At 38.8% G+C, this 18293-nt stretch overlaps 1 protein-coding gene across 2 annotated transcripts in view; it reads right to left on the bottom strand.

Annotated features, from left to right (window-relative positions):
* The window catches only part of Magi3 (membrane associated guanylate kinase, WW and PDZ domain containing 3), a 172940-nt gene that overhangs the window by 59950 nt on the left and 94697 nt on the right, over positions 1 to 18293 (bottom strand). For both annotated transcript variants that reach the window (XM_090334056.1, XM_090334057.1), the window contains exons 2-3: positions 16967 to 17083; positions 3535 to 3654 (exon numbers count right to left, since the gene is read on the bottom strand). In XM_090334056.1, the coding sequence (XP_090190182.1) occupies positions 3535 to 3654; positions 16967 to 17083 (237 nt within the window). The remainder of the gene's footprint in view (positions 1 to 3534; positions 3655 to 16966; positions 17084 to 18293) is intronic.

Here is an 18293-nt window from a genome sequence, read left to right as displayed (position 1 = left end):
ATAAAATTTCTATTTTACTCATAAGTGTTGACTTATATAAACATATGCATCACTTAATTATGTATCTTCCAGTTATTATTGTCAAATCTCCTTGAAAGTTTGTTTCTCTTTAAGGACATGCCTATATGCAATCACATACATAGTTATGCCCTTAATTTCTTGATCCATCCTTCCTACTTCTCCCTCTAAGCTGTCCTGAAGTAGACCTATGTCATTCTCCAAAATACTGTACTCTCCAGGATGTGAATCTAAGTAAATGCATCCATCTATACATGTAATTATTTCCACAAAGTTTCACAATGTCTTCATGCTTCATACTTTTTATAAGTAGAATACTGTACAGATTCTCCAGATTCTTCTGTAACCTTCTGTTTATACTTCTAAGATCTCTTCATAATGATACATATCTCTTTTTTTGTTTGTTTGTTTATTTGTTTTTTAATTGTGGGGCTTGAACTCTGGGCCTGTGCTTTGTCCCTGAGTGCTCCAGCTCAAGGCTGGTGCTCTACCACTTTGAGCCATAGCACCAGTTCCAGTTTTCTGGTGGTTAATTGAAGGTAAGATTCTCAAAGACTTTTGTGCCTGGGATGGCTTTGAACCTTGATCCTCAGATCTCAGCCAACCGAGTAGATAGGATTACAGGAGTGTGAGCCACTGGTGCCCAGCTTATATCATTCCTTTTTTGTTAAGTGCTGAGTATCAAACTCAGAGCCTTGCACTTGCTAGCCTACCACTCTACCATTGAGCTATATCCCCAGCCCTTGGTTTTTGGACATGGTCTCCTTATGCCATTCAAGCTGGCCTTGAATGTGTTAATGTAGACCAGGGTGGCCTTTCATGCATGATTCTCATGTCTCCACATATCAACTACTAGAAATGCAGTTATGTACTATCACATTGGTTCATGAGAGCCCATTTTTATGAAATACAAATTAAGGTGTCTTGTATCCATTTTCTTATTTAAAAAGAGTTGTTTCCATTGTGTTCCCATTTCAAACAGTGCTAGAATGGTTATTCTGGTGCTGATGATGCAAGAACACAAAAAATGAGTTCTCTATAAAAGGGATTGCACTATTTCATAAAACCCTTGTAGAAGTGTATGGGAGGTTCTATTTATTGCAATTATCAAACATCCATATTTTTGCCAATTTGAAGAGTGGAAAATGATGTATGTACTTTGAGCCAAGCATAAAGCACACAGTAAAAAGCCTCTCTGTCACATACTAAGTCCTTATGCTTCATGAAAGAAAATGTGGGCAAAATCCTTATGTCTCAAAAACAGGAGAATATGTAAATAAAACTTTCAAAGCACATATATTAAGAAAAACAGTGATAAAACTGACACATAAAAGAACATATATGATCAAGGAACCTTATGTTCCATGAAGAAAGTAATGTCCATCGTGTAAGAATACTCATAGTATCTTCAGAAAACACATTTTGCTGTGAATGCTGAGTAATTAGCATCTAATTCTAAGAGGTTTAACTTTTTCCGAAATGGCAAATTGTTATCCATAGTCACTGTAAGAATAAAAATTATATATATATATATGGAATTCTGTTTGATGAGGAAATGTAGGATACAGTCAACAGGTGACAGATGAGAAAAAAGTTGTCTAAATCAGGTAAGAAATTAATCTCTAAGGACCTTCCATATATCAGACAGTGACTAAGATCTCACTTTTGAAGAAAGGGAAAAAAACAAATGAATGTACAATTTGCAAAAAGTTCTAAAGACATGACTGTTGTTCAAATTCTCTGACTACCAAAGAAACTAAAATAAAAATTAAATACCACTTCTACAATCACTATGTTGGCAAAACTATGAAACTGGATAATGCCAAGTGTTGAGAGCGCGAAGCCATTAATAAGGCCATGGCAGGGACTCTTGCGCACTGCTAGGATGGGGAGATAGAAGACTGCAGAGCATTCTATTCAACTCAACAATTCTGTTCTTTTGCAATTCTGCAAAAAAATGGTCAGTGCAGCTTTATCAGTGGTGATGAGGAAGGTACTAGAGGTAAGAATGTCACTGGGGTAAAGCAAAATGCAAGGCATTCATACAGCAGACTACAGTTCAGGAAGCGAGTGCAATCAATTGCATATATAGTATAGTAACTCAGAGGAATCTTAAAAAATATACAGTAATAAATGAAAAAAACCTGAATGATACAGAACATGGTTTAGAAGTAACTAACACACATTTTGTGAGAACACATATAAAGAAAACCATATACAAACTCTTCAGAAAGTCTAAGTATAAAAGGGAGGCTACCTGCATAAAAATAAAAACAAGTAGGTAGCTACACATTCTTCTGGGAAGTCTTTACTGGCCATCTATCTAAACAAGGTACTCCTTTTTTAATTTTCTTAAATCTCTTGCTTTGTTTTGTCCTAACATCTCACCCAAATTTGTGTGTGACTGCCTCCCACACTAAGGCATAGGATTCATGAGGGAAGCAGCACCTCAGTCTGGGTCCCTACCTCACACAGTGCTAGACACAGGTTAGGTCCTCAGCAAAAGGGCTGCCGAATAAACAGTATCACGTACAATAGTAAATGAATGTGTCACGGGAGCTAAACCCAGAAAGAGAAGTCAAACTTAGAAGGCCAAGGGCATGACTGAATGTTCTGACCATGAGAGGGATGGGATCAGAGCTGTTCTTGAGGAAGATCAATGCAGTAGAGAAGGGCAGGGCAGACTTCACAGAGGGAGGAACTAAGCAGAGGACAGTCACAATAGCTATCCAGACTTGGCCATAGGCCTGCAATAAGGTGGAGAGAATGGAAGAAGGGCATTGTGAACTTCTCTGTAAATAAAGGGATGATGTGCTCTGGTAATTGACTGAAATGGAATATGAGGAAAGAAGGAAGTGAATTATGGTGCTTCTGCTTGAGAGAAATTAAGTTGAGTTATATTGCATGGAACATAAATGCACATTTGGATATATTGTATTCAATACCAGATGTTTACTAAGCGTTGTCTTTAGGAATTGAAGATTACACTGAATAAGAGACACATGATTCCCGGCCATCACAGTTTGTAAGACAGGCAACTATAATAGCCTGATAAAGACATGATGGGGAAGGATGTCACTTGCCAGTTAAAAATCATGTTAGATAAGAAAAACTGCTAACACAGATCATTTAAAAGTTGAAATATGATCATGAATTTGTGCTTTCCTGAAACAAGTGGGTAAACAGATGCAAAAAAGAAAACCAATTATCCTACTTTTGCTGTCCCCATCTACATTTTGTTTCTCCACGAGATTCCTGCTATACAGGATTGTTGTTGTTTTTTCTGCATAAAGATTCTGAGTTTGCAATCATAAACAGAAAAGTCATTCACAAAAACGTGTTGAGTTCAGATAACAGAAGATTCTAGGAAATACATAAATTAGTCAATTTTGACTTGAAATGACAAATCTTCTAAAATTCAAGAAAGGTTTTCTAGGAACTTTTTAAAATGGTATTTTACTATCAAATTCCCTCTGAAATAACTGCAGTCACTCAGGTGGTCATTTGGGGACATACCATCATACGTTCCACTCTCTAACAATGCTCCACTCTCCTCCAGTGCCTTGAACTGGTCAACAGAAATGAAATTATAGTCCACCCCTGGGACTTCCCCATCCCTGGGGGCCCTTGTAGTGCCTACGGAAAAAAGAAAAAAATACATATACATTTTAAGGTGCTTTTAAATTGCAAATGATACAAAATAATAGATAGTTCAGGTGTATGGAGAACACACTGGAGAGTAAGCGAATCGACTATATTCTAACTGCTAGAATAAGATTAGAAGATTAATATTAATGTTATATTAAGTTTAATGTAACATTAGTCAGTGAAAGTAATACTATAAATGCAGAATGAGTAAATATACCTTAATAACCTAGCCATGAAATTTAGAACTTTAAGAAGCCTAAGATAATTTCTGTGACAAAAGCCTTAATTTCTCAACATATAAAAATTGGTTCTTTTAAAACATCAATTATCATTACTTAACAGCAAGAAGGAGTGATAAATGCACAATAACAGACTTTATTTTCCACTACAACTATATTAAAATAGATAGTTGACAAATAAAAATGCACATAACTATGGCTTACAATGTGGTATCAATATAATTATCAAAAATTACAAAAAAGAAACAATATTTATAAGCTCTTTCAGTAAGCTTTAACAAATGTGAATATTGACTATGATGTTATTTTACACTAATGAATAAAAAGAATTAAAACAGGCATTCACATATTGTTTCTTAGTCATTTTTTCTTCAAGTAATTCCTTCCTTCCTTCCTTCTTTTTTTTTTTTTTTTTTTTTGGTTGGTCATGGGACTTGAACTCTGGGCATTGTTCCTGAACTCTTCAGCTCAAGGCTGCTGCCCTACCCCTGGAGCCACAGTGCCACTTCCTCTTCAAGTAATTTCAAACAACTAAGTAGTAAGTAAACTTTTTTTTTTTTTTTTTTTTTGCCAGTCCTGGGCTTGAGCTCAGGGCCTGAGCACTGTCCTTGGACTTTCTCAAGGCTAGAGCTCTACCACTTGAGCCTCAGCACCACTTCCGGCTTTTTTCTATGTATGTGGTACCGAGGAATCGAACCCGGGTCTTCATGCATGCTAGGCAAGCACTTTAACCACTAGGCCAAACTCCCGGCCCCGTAAGTAAACTGTTATAGAAACTACTCTAGATACATACATTTCTATACTAAGATGGATCTCATGTTAAAGTAAAATCTTTGTTTCAGATTCAACATACAAATCAAACAAATGCACATTTGACTAGATTGTACTAAATGAGGTCAATCACTTTTTCTTTTTAGCCAGTCCTGGGGCTTGAATTCAGGGCCTGAGCATTACCTCTAAGCTTCTTTTTGCTCAAGGCTAGCACACTGCCATTTGAGCCACAGTACTACTTCTGGCTTTCTCTTTCTCCCCCTCTCCCTCCCCTCTCCCCTCTCTCCTCTCCCATCCCCCACCTTCTCCTTTTGTGGGGGGGGGGGCAATCCTGGGGCTTGAACTCAGGGCCTGGGCACTGTCCTTGGCTTTCTCAATGTCATAGCTCTACCACTTGAGCCGCAGCACCACTTCTAGATTTTTCTGTGTATGTGGTACCAAGGGCTTCGTGCATGCTAGGCAAGCACTAGACCACGTTACTGGTTCTACTTCTGTAGTTTCTGAGTAGTTTATTAGATATCAGTCTCACAGACTTTCCTGCCTGGGCTGGCTTCAAAACAAAGATCCTCGGATCTCATTAGCCAGGATTACAGGTGTGAGCCAATGACACCTGGCTTGCTCCTACTTTCAATAATCTGTAATGTGAAAAATCTACAAAGATTAGTGATAACACATTAATAATGAGAAAATAATAGCTAATTCAGCACTGTACAGATTGTATTAAATTTCCCTCTGTATTGTATTTTATTTTCTTATGGGTCATGGTGCTTGAACTCTGGGCCTGGATGCTGTCTGTCCCTGAGCTCTTCAGCTCAAAGCTACAGCCCTATCCCTGGAGCCACAGCCCCACTTTCCCTTTTCTAGTGATTAATTGGAGATAAGAGTTTCAAGGTCTTTTGTGCCTGAGCTGGTTTTGAACCTCAATCCTCAGATCTCAGTCTCCTGAGTAGCTAGGAGTACAGGCGTAAGCCATTGTGCCCAGCTTTCCCTCTGTGTTTTTAATTCCACTTTTCTACAGTTTTTATATTAAAGGGTGAAAAAGCTGGAAAATACTTCTTTATTCAGCATTATATGTTTAAATTTTCAAATAATTTATGAATTTCATATACTGATTGTTAGGAGTCCCTAAATGAACAGCTTTTAGTTTTTATATTAAATAAGAAAGAATTTTAGGAATTAAACTCAACAGATAAAAAATTAATTATCTGTGATAGATGGAAAACAGGGAACAATATTTCTTTCATATTTTGTCTCATTAAAAGTTTGGATCCTTAAAAATGAGCTGTATGACTGGTTTTGATTAACTTTTTGGAGAACACGATGGTATGCACATGTAGAAGTCTGTATTTCCATCTTCACCCTCCTGAAATATCTCTACTACTATGCAAGGAAGTTCTGACTAGACTACTGAATAATCAGGGCCACAAAGGCCATCTTGGCCCCCCTATTCCAGGCTGAGCTCCACTAACTCATGACTCAGGAAAAATGATACATGATGGGAGCCACCTAGTTTTAAGGTGGTCTGCTATACAGAAAAGGCTGAGATATTATCCAAATAAATTCTACTACAAAATACAGACCATGTAAAAGCTAATTTAAGAGGTCATACTATTAAAAGGACACTGATCACAAAGGTATAGGAAGGCCTGTTTTAGTCTAGAATTATTATCAAGGACCAGACATGAGTAATCAAGCTGAGCAACAGTGTAAGGCTGTGACTACAAACCCACTACTGCAAAAAAAAAAAAAAAAATATATATATATATATATATATATACAGAAAGTAGAAAATGAAAAGCATGTTGTAATTTCCTTGTGAGAATTAAATCTGAATCATCAGACTGAAAGATATTACTTGTTTAAGGGAATGAATTGGTAGCCACTGAAAGCAAAATCAGGCAACAAAGAAAAGTGGAATCAACTTCGGCTGATATTTCCAGGAAGAGAATAGAGGCAGGTGTGAGAGCAGCAGCTGCAGTCTACTCAGTCTTATAGCAGCTGTTCCTTTATATGTGTGCATAGTACTATCTGCCAAGAGTGGGTCTTTCTTATGGCAGCAATAATACAAATTATAAAACATACTATATTCAAATCCTGTGAGTTTATCTCAAAAAATTATAAGCTATCCCAGGTAAATGTGGCCTTGGATTGGCAGTTTCATGCTGTAATGCTGTCAACCTTACAGGGATGGGGTATTTAAAACCTACCCAATTACATTTTCTGGCATTTTGCACCATTTTGAGTATTTGCCATGTGTTTTAGTGCTTTATAAATATTACAGCAGAAGAAATGGAAAGAGAAGAAATAGAAATAATGTTGCTAAACACTCCAACATAAAATCACAAACTAAGCTGGGCAAGGTGGCTCACACCTATAATCCTAAACTACTCAGGAGGCCGAGATCTTAGAACAAGGGTTCAAAGCCAGCCCAGGCACAAAAGAACCTGAGACTCTTGTCTCCAATTAACCTAATTTCTAATTAATAGAAAATGGGAAGTGGGGCTTGGGTCAAGAGTAGGGCAGTAGCCTTGAGCTGAAGAGCTCAGGGACAACACTCAGCTGGAGGTCTAGCCCCATGACCCCCCAAAAAAAAATCACAAACGAATCTAAAAGTTGAAAGTAATATTGATTGCAAAGAATTTTCATCATCTTGATAAAAAAAGAACAAGTCTGTATGAAACAACCTACAACTTAACATCCAATTTTTTTTTTTTTTTTTTTTTTTTTTGTGAGCAATGGGGCTTGATCTCTGCCTGGGCACTGTCCCTGAGCCCTTCAGCTCAAGGCTACTGCCCTAATCCTGGGCCTGGGCATTGTCCTTGAGCTCTCCAGCTCAAAGCTACTTCCCTACCCTAGAGCCAAACCCCACTTCCTATTTTCTACTAGCTGATTGGAGATAAAAGAGTCTCAGGTTCTTTTGTGCCTGGCTTTAAACCTTGATCCTCAGACCTCAGCCTCCTGTGTAGCTAGGATTACTGGCATGAGCCACCACTCCCAGCTTGGACATACTGTTAACAAATCAATGTCAGTGTAAAATCAAAGACTTCTTTTTTTTCCTGTCTGTAACACTGTCACCAAAGATTCAATACCAGCAATCAGTGCAACTATTGTTTAAATTTTTTGTTTTAGGAATGAGAAGTTCAAATACTTTTCATTATCTTCCAATTTTGGCATTTGTGTTAATTACTACCTTTTAGTCAAGCACTAGTGTCTCATGCCTGTCATCTTGTCTACTTGGAGGCTGAGATCTGAGGATAATGGTTCAAAGCCTGGGCATAAAAGTCTGTGAGACTCTTATCTCCAATAAGTTACCCCAAAAAGCCAGAAGTGGAACTGTGACTTAAGTGATAGAGTGCTAGCCTTGAGCCAAAGAAGCTCAGAGACAAGGAAGGTCCAGACCTTGAATTCAAGCCCAAGTGTTGGAAAAATAATAATGACAATAGTACTCCCCCTCCTTTTTTTTTTTTTTTTTTTTTTTTTTGCCAGTCCTGGGCTTCGGCTCAGGGCCTGAGCACTGTCCTTGGACTTTCTCAAGGCTAGAGCTCTACCACTTGAGTCTCAGCACCACTTCTGGCTTTTTTCTATGTATGTGGTACCGAGGAATCGAACCCGGGTCTTCATGCATGCTAGGCAAGCACTTTAACCACTAGGCCAAACTCTCGGTCCCTCCCCCTCCTTTTTTAAAGGTTCTGTTACGACATATCAGTATCAGATAGAGCTTATGAGCCAGTAAAACCTCATTAGCTCATATAATACTCAGCCACTAGGGGGATCCTGCCCTCAGCAGAAGCATCCACAGTGTTTACAGCATTATCACTCCCCTGCTAAACAGTGACAGCAGCCACTTGGGCTCTTGTGGCCCTGATTTCCTTTGCTGCTTCCTCACTATCAACCACAGATGCCACCATGGTTGAACTGTGATGCTGTAACTTCTCATGAGTTACAAGAACCCTACTTCCCATTGTAAGGAACTCATCACTGGGCTCAAGACCAAGAACACAACTAAAGCCAACTTAAATCCGAGTCTGTCCTAGGACCACTACCAGTACCAATTCTGTGTCAGTTGGGATCTAGACAGAAGAAAGAAATCTCATGGTAAAATGAACATGAAATTTTAATTTGAAGAACTGCTATGTACAGGGAATTGAGTGAGATTTAAATTTTCTAAAGGACTGAAAGACAATTCTAAAAAACAGCATTCTTGAAGTGGGTTCACAGAATCCACCAGGAAGCTACTAGGAAGCCAGTGGGTATCCTGGTGGGGCTCAGGAAGTCTCCTGCTTTCTCCAGGGTCAGTGAACCCCGGAGGGAGCAGACTGCTAGGGGGTTCTGAGACTTGCTGGGTGCATTTTTGCAACAGCAGCACAAAGGAACAGACATGCCAGAACCAGGAAAAGAGTCTTTTCTTTCTCTAGCATCCTACTGCGAGCTCTACTAGCCAAGCTGTGCCAGACAGCAGGAAGGAAATATCCCAGTAACACTATCAAGAAGACAAAAATGGGATCAAGAGGCACTGAGAAGAAATAAATGGTAGACTAGGTTTTAGTTTTCTGAGAGATTTGAGTGCTGAATAATTTATAAATTTTCGCATGTATTAAGATAATGGTTTTTCTTCTGCAATCTGTGATACTATTAATTGTCTAATGGCATACCAACCTTGCATTCCTAGGACAACCCCCATCTAGTTATAATGGATTATCCTTTTATATACTGCTATGTATTGGATTTGACAAAATATTCGTAAGCATCAAATTCATATATATCAAAATTTTGGTCAAGTATTACTTTATTTTCAATATCCAGCAAGTTTCAATAGTATTCTAGTGATTACCTTAAATAATGCTTTTGTTTTGTTTTGATTTTGTGGTTTATGGGGTTTGAACTCTGGCCCTGGGCACTGTCCCTAAGCTCTTCAGCTCAAGGCTACCTCTTTGAGTCTGGGCCTGGGTGTTGGCCCTGAGCTCTTCAGCTCAAAGCTATCACCCTACTCCTTGAGCCATAGCCCCACTTCCCATGTTTTAGTGATTAATTGGAGATAAGAGTCTCTCGGTCTTTAGTAGTGGCCGGGCTAGCTTTGAACCCTATCCTCAGATCTCAGCCTCCTGAGTAGCTAGGATTACAGGCATGAGACACTGCGCCCAGCCCTAAATAATGTTTGATAGGTCTTGAGGTATTCTAATGTGTGTGGATTTCTCTGGTTAATTTAAATTCTCTGAAGTTACCTAGAAATGTGCCATTTAATTTATAAATACTTAATATGAGATTTTTCCAGAAGTAATTCTGCTAAATATTCTGTAATTCAATTCCATTCTAGCCATATAACATCCTATAAGATGTAATATTTTGACACTTAGTCTTCTCAATATATATATTACCCAAAATATAGGTAAGAGGCTTCATGTATACTAGGAAATGTGTAGTCAGCTGTTATGGGGGGGCATGTTCCAATAAACAGCAACTTGGCAATGCTGGTTCAAATTACTGCTCATGTTTTCTATTTACCTTACTGATTTTCTGCTTCACTTTTAGCTAATTACTAACATAAATACTGGACTATAATTTATAAAGGTATCTATTTCCTTTCCCTTCTGTTGTACAGCTATCATTTCACTTCTATTTCAAGAATTTCCTGTTTGCATAGTAATTCTGCTGCTGAAAGATCCCTCACCTATGCTCTGTCTTCATTTCTCTTCTGTTGCTGAAGAGGACTGATTGATCTGTGGCACACAGAAATCTAGCATCTTTTCCTCTTGCACATCAAGGATCGCATTTGACAGACTTGTATATCTGCAGTGGATAAGTCTCTAATAATCCTCTGCTTCCTTGTATGTAATGTTCCTGTCTGCCTTTCACTTTTTTTTTTTTGCTTAATCACTGGCTTCCAAAAATTAGATTATGTTATATCTTGGTGTGGTTTCCTTTCTTCTGCTTGTGGTTTGTTGAACTTCTTATATTTGCATGTTTACTGTCTCCATGACCTTTAGAACAATTTTACACACCATCTCTCCAAGTATTTTTTTTTTGCTTCCCTCACTTTGGCTTGATAGGGTGCATAGCTCAATATGAAGGGAGCACAGGGCTGTTCTAAATTTCAATTATCTAGAAACAGATGTTACTTATATCTTGTCTAATTTCTGGTTGTTAATGATGATGATACATCAGTTCCTTCCGGCTCTTGCTATGCCCTCCCCCATTTGATAGCTGTTTGATTAGTTTCTATGTATTCACATCCACCTGAAGTTTCTAATCTGCTTTTAAGTATATACTATGAATTTTATGCTCAACTTTTTTGTATGTTCTTTTTTCTCTATATTGTACCCACACTATGATTTAAATTCTTCAGCATATTTATAATAGCACTAAAATTCCTGGTATAGTAATACCAAATCATGTCTTTTTTTTTTTTTGGTGGGTCCTGGGGCTTGAACTTGGCCTGGGTGCTGTTCCTGAGCTCTTCAGCTCAAGTACTGCCCTACCCCTGGGCCTGGGCATTGTCCCTTCAAAGCTACCACCCTACTATTGAGCCAAGCCCCACTTCTTGTTTTCTTGAGGTTAATTGGAGATAAGAGTCTCAGGTCCTTTTGTGCCTGGGCTGGCTTTGAACCCTAATCCTCAGATCTCAGCCTCCTGAGAAGCTAGATTTCAGGCATGAGCCACAGAGGCTGGCTCCAAATCATGTCACTTCTAATTTTTTTTTTCTTTCCAGTCTCGGGCTTGAGCTCAGGGCCTGAGTGCTGTTCTTGGGCTTTCTGAGCGCTACAGCCCTATCACTTGAGTCATTGCACCACTTCCGGCTTTTTTCTATGTATACTGAGAACTTGAACCTAGGTCTTTCTGCATGCTAGGCAAGCACTCTTACCACCAGGCCAAACTACTGGCCCTCTATTTTTTTCTATCAGCTATATTTTTTTACTTTAAAAAAGCCCTATGATCACATTTTCCTATGTGTTTGCATATGTAGTCATTTTGTTTTCCAGGACTGAGGTTTGAAGTCAGGCTTCCTCAGTTCTCCATGTCTGACCTGTTGGGCCTGTTTCTATACATTCTCAGCTTAGTATGCAGCAATAGACACAAAGGCTTCCCCTTGCAAACTGCTGGAGCTTTTTCCTTCATAGATCTCTCGATGCCTACACCTATACCACTTATAAATTCCAGACACTTTAGACTTCCAAACTTAGATGTCTGTTCTTACAACTCAGGGTCTGCTGTACTCCACCTGGGCTTCCTTCCCTGCAGAAAATTCCTTCAAGCAAAGTAATGAAAAAACCACAGTCCCCTTTCCTCTTTTCTCAAGAATCTTAGTACTGTTCTACTTAGAGCCCAGTATGAAGGAGTAAAATGACCTATCTGTTTGCTGCTCCTCTATTTTCTTGTTCAAAAAAAAAAATCTCTTATTTTGGTCAGTAAGCCTCTACTAGGTGGCTGCTAATGTACTTCTGATATGTCACTATAAAGCATTTATATACTTTCTGGTACAATTAGGTATTCTAATCTCATTTAGACTTTCTCATCTCAGACACAAGTAGACTTAGAATTTTTTGATTGTTTTTGGAGGGTGAAGTTTGAACTCAAGTCCTTATACTTAACAGGCAGACACTCCCTCACTAAACCATGCTTCCAGCCCCTTTGGGAGGAAGGGGAAGGAGGGCTGGTTATTTCTGAGATAGGGTCTCAGTTTTTCCCAGGCCCCTGGACTGCAATTGATCTTACTGATTCCCATTGTAACTTGGATAACAGACACATGCCAGCGTGCCCCATTGCCACAGGTTAGTTTAGAACTGCATTCCTCCTGATTTGAGCCTCCCAGATAGCTGGGATGACAGAAGAACACAACTTTAATCTAGAGTTACAATCTTTTTTTTTTTGGCAGTCTGGGGCGGACCTGGGCACTGTCCTTGAGCTCTTCAGCTCAAGGCTACCACCCTATCCTACAGCACCACTTCTGGTTTCCTGGTGATTAACTGGAGATAAGAGTCTCATAGACTTTAGTGCCTGGGCTGGCTTTGAACTGCAATCCTCAGATCTCAGCCTCCTGAGTAGCTAGGATTACAGGCGTGAGTCACTGCGCCTGGCTTAAAGTTATAATCTTTTAGTGAAGAATTAGAGACCTGATGTAACCATTTAATTTCGTAACTGCTTCTAGGTTTAGAAGCATTTGAATTTCTGAGACAGCTAAGTAGAGCTATTAAGATCTGAAGAGATAGGTACAGCTGATTGGACCCTAAGAACGGAAACTATATAATTTGTAGCTTCCCTCTAGGCCAAAACTTCACATTGAGGAGAAACTACAAAATGGGACAATAAATTAACTTAAAAAGATCCATGTGATGTGGCAGCAGACAGGGACACAGGTCTTTTTATTACTGTTTTAACAAAGGAAGAACATCTCTATACCTCTGAAATGAAAATCAGACTGCTCTCAGACTTTTTTTTCTTGGTAATACTGGGGCTTGAAGTCAAACAGGTACTCTACTACTTGAGCCACTTCCCAACCCCCTTTGCTTTCATTATTTTTAGAATAGGGTCGTGCTTTTTGTCCAGCTCAGCCTAGGCTGAGCTATTTCATTTCATTTCTTTTCCTTCTTTCTTTCTCCCTTCCTTTCTTTTTTGGTCAGTCACAGGGCTTCACAGGGCTTGAACTCTGGGCCTGGATGCTGTCTCTGAGCTCTTCAGCTCAAGGCTAGCAACACTTCCTGTTTTCTGATGGTTAATTGAAGATAAGAGTCCCAGGGACTGTGTGCCTAGGCTGGCTTCGAACCTCAATCCTCAAATCTCAGCCTCCTGAGTAACTAGGATTACAGGTGTGAGCCACCAGCACCTGGCCCTATTTGTTTCTTATGTAGCTTATATGACAGTATCACAACTGTACCAAGTTTCCCCTCCCCTCTGCTCCCCATACTCCAAATACTAAGGCTTGAACTCAGGGCTTTGTACTCTTTTTTTTTTTTTTTTTTCTTTTCTTCAGTCATGGGGCTTGAATCTGGGCCTGGGTGCTGTCCCTGAGCTCTTCAGCTCAATGCTACTGCCCTACCCCTTCAGCCACAGTCCTACTTCCCCTTTTGTGGTGATTAATTGGAGATAAGAGTCTCCCGTACTATAGTTCCTGGGCTGGTTTTGAACCACGATCCTCAGATCTCAGCCTCCTGAGTAGCTAAGATTATAGGTGTGAGCCACCATGCCTGGCTAGGCTTTCTTTTCTTGTACTCTTCTAGAGTCATGCCTCTAGTTCTGGCTTTTTGCTGGATAATTAGAAATAAGTCTTAAGAATTTATCTAGCTGGACTAGCTTTGAATTGTGATCTGAGGATCACAGTTCAAACTCCTGAGTAGCCAGAATTAGTTAATATGGGACTCTCATGAATTTTTAAGCTAGACTGCCCTTAGCCACTAGCTTCCCAATCTCAGCATCCCAAACAGCTAATATCACATGCTTGAGCCACTGTACTCAGCTTTTATCAGACTTTTAAATATCTACTCAAACAAATATGGAGTATGAAGGGCACAGACAAACTGCTAAGATAATCCTGTGACCTTTCCTTGGGAACTTTTGTAGAGAAGAAGCTTTAGACATCCACAATTGGTGATTATAAAAGAAAGAATACAGTTATGTAATGGCTTTGCAAGTGTGCACACAATTCAAGTATCATAGAGTAGCTGGGTGCCAGTGGCTCATGCCTGTAAATCCTAGCTACTCGGATCTGAGGATCATGGATCAAAGCCAGCTCCAGAAGCAAAGTCCATGATGCTCCTAACTCCAACTAACCACCCAAAAAAGGAAGGAGTGGACTTTGGTCAAGTGGTGTGCTAACACCTTCAGCAATAAAAGCTCAGGGACAATACCCAAGCCCTGGGTTCAAGCCTGGAAACATACATGCACATGCATGAGTATGGACACACACACATATGCACATGCATACACACCAGGGCAAGAATGAAAAAATAGGTATAAAATAGACTATGCTGATTGATTTACTTCATTTGCTGCTACTGAAAAGATGCTACTTCAAGTCAAATTATGGGAGAGAACAGAGAAAGAAGAGGTCAATAGATAATTTAAAATTCTTAGGACAAAAGTAAAATAAACAAAGGAGGAAAATTAGAAATACTAAATGAAAATATAGAACCAACCATTAAGATAAAGATGGTAACTTTTTAAAGAATGAGAACAAGGCTGAGAGTTTGGCCTAGTGGTAGAGTGCTTGCCTAGCCTGCACGAAGACCCGGGTTCGATTCCTTGGTACCACATGCATAGCAAAAAGCTGGAAGTGGTGCTGAGGCTCAAGTGGTAGAGCTCTAGCTAAGGACAGGGCTCAGGCCCTGAGCTAAAGCCCAGGACTGGCAAAAAAAAAAAAAAAAAAGAACAAGAACAAATAAAACAACTATATAGTAAAAGGCTATATAGTAGAAGGCTTATAATAAAAGCGTGACATAAGATTTAAAAAACAAGAAAAATATGACAGATTTGAAGCTAATGTTCTATCAATAAATATAAAGAAAGTTTCATCTGGGCATTGATAACTCACATCTATAATTCTAGTTACTCAGAAGGCTAAGAACCAGAGGATTGTGATTTGAGGCCAGTCTCACATTTATGCCCATACCCATCTGGACTGTGAACTTCCTATTTATTCTTCCCGTGTAACTATGGTGACAGTGTGGATCAACCACAACTTGCTCCCCAGGCTGGCTTCAATTTATGATCTGATATCTGTCTCAGACATAGTCAGGATTATAACTGTGAGCCACGGCATCAGATAGTGGGTCTTTGAAAGATAAAATACAAAATGACTATAATCAGGGATGTGGTTTTAAAAAAGCATATCTTAAAAGAGAGAGAGGGAGGAAGACTATACTCAGGTGACATGAAAGGCAGACATTCAAATACTTGAATGGCTAGTCAAGTGGTTTACATATGTGTTCTCCTTGTAATTCTAATAATTGTATGAAGTAAATCTTGTTATACTTATTGTAAATCTGAAGTCTGAAGTTCAGAAGTATAACATAACTTGCCTATGTGAAGATGCTAGGGTCAAAAGTTCAAACTCAGGGTTGGAACTAATTTAAGTCATAGGATACTAACCTACTACAGAGAGGTCCTAAGTTCAAGTCCTAATCCTGCCCCTCCCAAATCATCTTTAAGATTACATATACTGTTTATAAATAATATATTTTTCAAAGGAAAATAGAAAAAAAACATAATCCAAGTAAGAAAGGGTAAGGGTCCAGGGAAATGCAGAGGGATAGATATTAAAAAGCACAATCAGGAAACCTTGGTAACAGACTGGACATTGTATAAAATCAACAACAGGAAAAGGAAATCAACAGGTCCAGACTCTTAGGAAAGCTGGTATGCACAAGGTGATGCAAACACTGGAAAGAAACTCAAGAGACATTGGCTGCTTTGGATTCTTTCCCTAGACCTGTGTTGACTAAAGCCAAAACACGCTTACATGATTTCTTGTTATGTGTGTTGTATGTGTGTTTTTAAAAAATATCAGTCCAACATTAATCATAGCCTCTGAGAAATATCAAGGCCTCTAGCTAGATAATGTTCAGAATGAATGATACAAAGAAGCTTCTTTGTGCTCCTTCCTTTTTGTCCTTTGTCCCACCTTGGTGGAGAGGTAGATTTTAAAGATGTTCTCCAGGTACATACTATTAAGAGTTTAAAAATCTACTGCACAGGCTTTAGAATCTGGTTCATAGAAATAAAATTGAATTAATAGGCAAATATGTACTACCTTTGTAGGAGTATAATAAACTGTATATCATCATAAGGATTTCCCATGACATTTCCAGATTAGTAAATAAAGTTACAAATTCTTAACAATTTAAGGCCCAATATAGATCTTCTAATTCTTTCTAGTTTTATAAAGCAAACTCCTTAAGTTCTCTAAAAAATGTTCTTAACCAATTTTGTTTCTTTTGTGTGTGTGCGTGTGCGTGTGTGCATGCGTGCGAGCACGGACACCAATCCTGCAGATTAAACTCAGGGCATGGGCACTATCTCTGGGAGTTTTTTGCTCCAGGCTAGCACTCTGGTGGCACTGAGCCACAACCCACTTCTGCATTTTTCTGGATGGTTAACAGGGGATAAGACATGGACTTTTCTGTCCCTGCTAACTTTGAACTGTGATTCTGAGTAGCCAGGTATGAGTCACCAGCACCCAGATTTTCCTTTCATTCTTATTCACCAACTTGGTGTTCCTGATTTCATATAAGATGCTCTTCTGAATAATTTCTAGACATCCAACTTAGTTAAATACAGGTATTTTATTCTATCATACTTACATGGAATAGTTCTCAAATAGAGATTATCTCTGATAACTTGTTGTAGTTTGTGGTCAATTGATCCTTTCTGAAACTGAAGGCTCAGGTAATGTCGCAAATCTTTATTAATGACTTTGCCTACAAAAAAAACAACAAAAAAACAAAACATAGCTGTTAAGATGTCCATTTAAATATAGAAGCTAATGACTGAATACTTTAAAATCATTTAACTGTAACAGGAAATCAGAATATTTTAACCAAAAGAAGGTAATGGGTACAAGAACTAAATTCCGTAGTGCCATATAAGGGAGGCCTAATTTTACATGGTCAGAGATCATGATGACTGAGATTGTTACTTTTACACTAGTTGTAGCAGTACAGATGCATAATATACATGTATTATGCATTATGTATTTTATCATTCCTCTTGACAATCTTTGTAGCAGTTGTTACTTTATCTGAACTAGACAGATGAAAGAGGAGATGTTTTATCATTTGGCCAAGGTTACAGTGCATGACTCCACTGGGTGCATCTCCAATCCTCATTGTAACCATGGGCAAACTAGGCTGGGCTGTAATGCCAGTTCTCCCCACCCCCATGCCTGCCTCTCTTTCTGTGTATTGTCTGTGTATATGTCTTTCTTGTGCATGAGCTCTTAAAAGGTAAAGAGCTCTTCCAAGCTGGAAGAAGAGTTCCAGAGGTAGGTAGGCTGAGCAGAACCTTCTACCAATAATCTGAAGCAACATCAGCTAACTTAGGTTCTTAACTTCTATAAGCTAATAATGCAGTATTCATGCTCAAATGCTACCTTATTATTTCTGTTCTACTTTCAGTTTTTAAGAATGTATCTAAGCCAGGTGCCAGTAGTTCACACCTATAATCCTAGTTACACAAGAGGTTGAGATATGACAATTGTGGTTCAAAGCCATTCAGGCAGGAAAGTCTATGAGATTATTTCCAATTAACTAACAAAAAGCTGGAAGTAGAGCTATGAATCAAGTGATACAGTGCTAGTTCAAAGACAGCACCCATGCCAAGTTCAAACCCTCAAGACCAGAACATACATAAAAAAGTGTAATGGTATAAATTTAGAAAGTCTATTTCTACTTTATCCTCTAAGTGCACCTCCCTCATTACAAGCAGGAACACACTAATCATTATCATTATCATTATCATCATCATCATCACTGTCATCATCATTATTATATGCCAATGAGCACTGTTTTGGGGCTTTCTCAAGGATAGTGCTCTACCACCTGAGCTACAGCACCACTTCAAGCTTTTTCTGGGTATATGGTACCAAGGAATCAAACCCAGGGCTTTGTGCATGCTAGATAAGCACTCTAC

Source organism: Megascapheus bottae, chromosome 6 (genome assembly GCF_031878675.1).
Source record: "Megascapheus bottae isolate mThoBot1 chromosome 6, mThoBot2.hap1, whole genome shotgun sequence".
In the NCBI taxonomy this organism is placed as follows: domain Eukaryota; kingdom Metazoa; phylum Chordata; class Mammalia; order Rodentia; family Geomyidae; genus Megascapheus; species Megascapheus bottae.
Note: the sequence above shows the minus strand (reverse complement) of the source record. Positions and strands in the feature narration are given on the sequence as shown.